This window comes from Benincasa hispida, unplaced genomic scaffold, assembly GCF_027475165.1.
Source record: "Benincasa hispida cultivar pf3 unplaced genomic scaffold, pf3_genome.v1.1 HicScf1092, whole genome shotgun sequence".
Lineage (NCBI taxonomy): Eukaryota > Viridiplantae > Streptophyta > Magnoliopsida > Cucurbitales > Cucurbitaceae > Benincasa > Benincasa hispida.
In genome coordinates this window covers 1-3,652 of record NW_028325403.1, presented here as the reverse complement: position 1 = coordinate 3,652, position 3,652 = coordinate 1, and the positions used below count along the sequence as shown (strand labels likewise).

Below are 3,652 nucleotides of genomic sequence, written 5' to 3'. Positions count from 1 at the left end.
TCTCATTACTTTTTCTCCCTTCTAATGTATTATTACTGGAAAGTTCTACTTTGATTAGTTTCATCTTAGCAACTATTTCTATTTTCCCTTTTATTTTTACGGGTGGGGAAAATTGTAAAAGTATTTAAAAGTTTACTCGACTGTAGGAGGTCTCCATGATACTGAGTACTGAAGATCATGTTGAATTTATGCAAAGTGTTGCTGCTAAAACAGTTGCAACAGTTTCTCTTATTCCACCTGTTCCTCATATTTATTCAGAAAGGAATTCTCATGATCAATCAACCGATATAGAAGTAGATGCAGCAGATGCAGATAGAGTTTTTCAGGGGACAGTAGAGAACTTGAGTAAGATAGAGGATTGAATAACTTTGTAAACTTATGGATTGTACCCATCAAACATGTTTTTTATTTCTCATTTCAAATGTGCAGGTGATGATCCTGCATTGATAATTTATACCAGTGGTACAACTGGTAAACCGAAAGGAGTTGTTCACACTCATAAAAGCATCACTTCACAGGTATGGGATGTTCATATGTCTGTGATAAATTATGATTAACAACCTCACTTCACAAAATTAATAACAATGTATTGAGGCCTAGCATTCATAGTTGATATTAAATCTTTTTTGATCCTTTGGTCTAATTTCAGGTTCACACATTGTCAAACGCTTGGGAATATACATCAGCTGACCAATTTCTGCATTGTCTTCCCCTGCATCATATCCTTGAATTATGTTCATTTTTTACATTATTGCTTTAATTGTCTTATTTCTGCAACTTAAAATAGAGTGGAAAATTGTTGATGTTAACTAGTAATGCACATGTTCATGGGCTGTTCAATGGCTTGTTAGCTCCTATCTATGCAGGTTCCACGGTAAGTTAGCTTTAATGAGTTTTCTTTGTAAATTAGGTTGTTTTTTTGTCAGCTTGACTTTGGTTTCTTTCTCATGTTTCCAATCAAGGTTGAGTTTATGCCAAAATTTAGTGTCAGTGGTATCTGGAAAAGGTGGCGGGAATCATATCCGTCCAAGAGTTCTAAGTCTGATGATGCTATAACAGTTTTTACCGGGGTAAGCAGTCTTTATGCTGAGTTTGCATGCTATTTTTCTTGTGATACTGCCTAGATGGCTAGATTTTAAATACAAAATACATGCTAAAGCTTACCAAACACAAGCGCTATGAAACTTAACACTCTCTCATATGATCCAATTGGCTTGCTTACAATGATCGGCTGTCTGACTTAATGAATTAACTATTTTTTGGTTATGCTCTTTATTTTACATGTTTCTGTCAATTATTTCAACATTAATGAATTATTATTCTTTTAGAGGTTAAAAAATATGCACATTGGAGCATCGTAATGATAGGAGTGCTATTAGGAAATAAGTAGAGTATTAAGGGCATATAAGCAATTAGTTAAGAAAGTGATATTAAGAACAAAAAGCAAGTGATGTCAATATTGGTGAGTGAATAGAGCTTGAGAGTTGATAGTTTGTTATAAATTGAGGGATAGGGGAAGGGAAAAGGCCGACAATATTTTGGTGAGTGAAAAGGGCTTGAGAGTGATCTCAAGATTGGGAGGGTTCAAGTACCTCTAACACTTGAGTTTATCTGGTAGTTTCATTATCTTTTATATCTCAATATATTTGTGTTCCTATCACATTATTCATATTAAGAAGTTCTTATATATATTATAAGTGTTTTCCAATCAAATATCCGTGGATGTATAGGTTCCAACCATGTATGCTCGATTGTTACAAGGTTATGAAGCAATGGATTCAGAGCTACAGCTTGCTTCTGCCTCTGCTGCAAGACAGTTGCGCCTTATGGTGAGTTTGAGGAAAGAAAGGCTTATGAGATATTTACATAATTATGAACAGTTCATTTATCAAACCCAATAATGGCATCTTTGGGGGTTTTAAAATAGTAAATGTCTAGTATAGTAGGATAATTGACTCCCTCTACGGTATGTTCTTTGGTCTTTCTAACATCTTTTAACTGTGACCTGCTACCAAAGTTCCCTGCTTCTGTTCCTAAACTTTACTCCCATCTCCTTCAGATGTGTGGCTCTTCTGCACTCCCTCCTCCTATCATGAAACAATGGAAGGAGGTAACTGGCCACGAACTTTTGGAACGATATGGTATGACCGAAGTAAGTGAATTTAGTTTGAGAATTTATTCAGGTTGTATCCAAGTGACATCACACCATTTTATTTCTTTTCATTTTATTTTTTATTGCTAGAAAAAGCACTAAAATATTGTCTTCTCAATTATGCTTTTCTAGTTTGTCATGGCAATTTCAAATCCTTTAAATGGTCAGAGAAAGATTGGAACTGTTGGCAAACCCTTCCCCGGCGTTGAGGTTAGTACTGCCCTTTTACAAAATCTGGAAAATGTTCTGAAAATGGATTTCTTGCTCATTCGAATGTTGTCTTCCTGTATCAACTTCTGTTTTCTATTTCCAGCTGTCCTAGCGAATTAGAATGTTACATTTATGGAGAGAAATAAATTACTTGCCAGATGTTCCTCCCATCCCAGAATTCATCTAGGAAATGTTAGTCATATATTATATCTTTTTACGATATCTCACAAAAGTTGCAAAAGTATCTTCTTGTTAGTATTTATCAAAAGAGATGGGTAGTCTCAAGAAGCCCTTATCAAGGAGGCTCCTTAGGAAAGGACAAATACCAAATTCTTATTTTATTTTATATTATTGTTTTTGGAATAAGAAACTAACGTTTCTTTGAAAGAAATGAAAGGATATACAAGGGCATAAAAAATAACAAGCCCAAGAATAAAAACAAGCCCCAAATACAATAATGAAAAAGGGTCCCCAATCCAAAAGAATAAGGCAAGCTAATAATTACAAATTCTAGGAAGGTGTTAAAGCTCCTTCTTTCAAAGATTTTGAAATTCATTCCCCCAGCACTTGTTCATTTTTTTCACAGAATGGCCTACTTAGGCACTGATGAAGGAAGTTTGCACAATTCCAATTGGCACAATAAAAAAGCTAAAGGTCTCAGAATACCACCTACCTAGAAGTTGTATGTTTGAATATTTGGGTGAGCTTAATTAAGGAAAGCCTTGATGTCTACAAAGTCTGGTTTTGGAGAGAGCATGGACTTCTAAAAGAGGAAATAAAAAGGATGGAAAAAAATAAAATAAAATAAAAAACTAAACATGTTGCATCTTGGTATAAGCTCCTATCATAGAAAATATTGCAGTCGTGTAGATAATAAAAGCATGCATAGTCATTTATATTAAATAGTATTAACGGGTGTTGTGAACTTCTGTTAATTTAACTGCAAAGATGTAATAAGGCCGTAAACTGGTGTTTGTTAACCTGTGCATCTGACAAATGAGATGAACTTTCTGCCATCCTTTTAAAGTCATAGTGAAAGATCTACTTACCATTGGATCGTATACACTACTCCTGTGTTAGACCACCCATTAAGAATGTTTTTAACAGGGGAATGTTGGTATTTATACCTTCTTCTGTGTTAAGGTTAGTTATCTTGAATTTTGTATATAAACTGAGTTCTTGGAGGAGAGAGCAGCCCTCTTAGTTGGCTGTAGGTATGTTGTGACTCTGTATTTCGAACCTGTTTCCCCTGTATTTTGGTTCTATTAGCATATCTGAATATCCTTACAA

At 34.6% G+C, this 3,652-nt stretch overlaps 1 protein-coding gene across 1 annotated transcript; it reads left to right on the top strand.

Moving 5' to 3' along the window:
- The first annotated feature begins 104 nt into the window (after positions 1–104).
- On the top strand, positions 105–3,629 carry LOC150031611 (putative CoA ligase CCL8). The gene is made up of 8 exons (XM_090308853.1): positions 105–345; positions 430–518; positions 650–721; positions 824–874; positions 963–1,070; positions 1,731–1,829; positions 2,060–2,152; positions 2,285–3,629. The coding sequence occupies exons 1-8, from the start codon at positions 156–158 to the stop codon at positions 2,480–2,482; spliced, it is 900 nt and encodes a 299-aa protein (XP_090164979.1). The 5' UTR covers positions 105–155; the 3' UTR covers positions 2,483–3,629.
- The last annotated feature ends 23 nt before the right edge of the window (positions 3,630–3,652 follow it).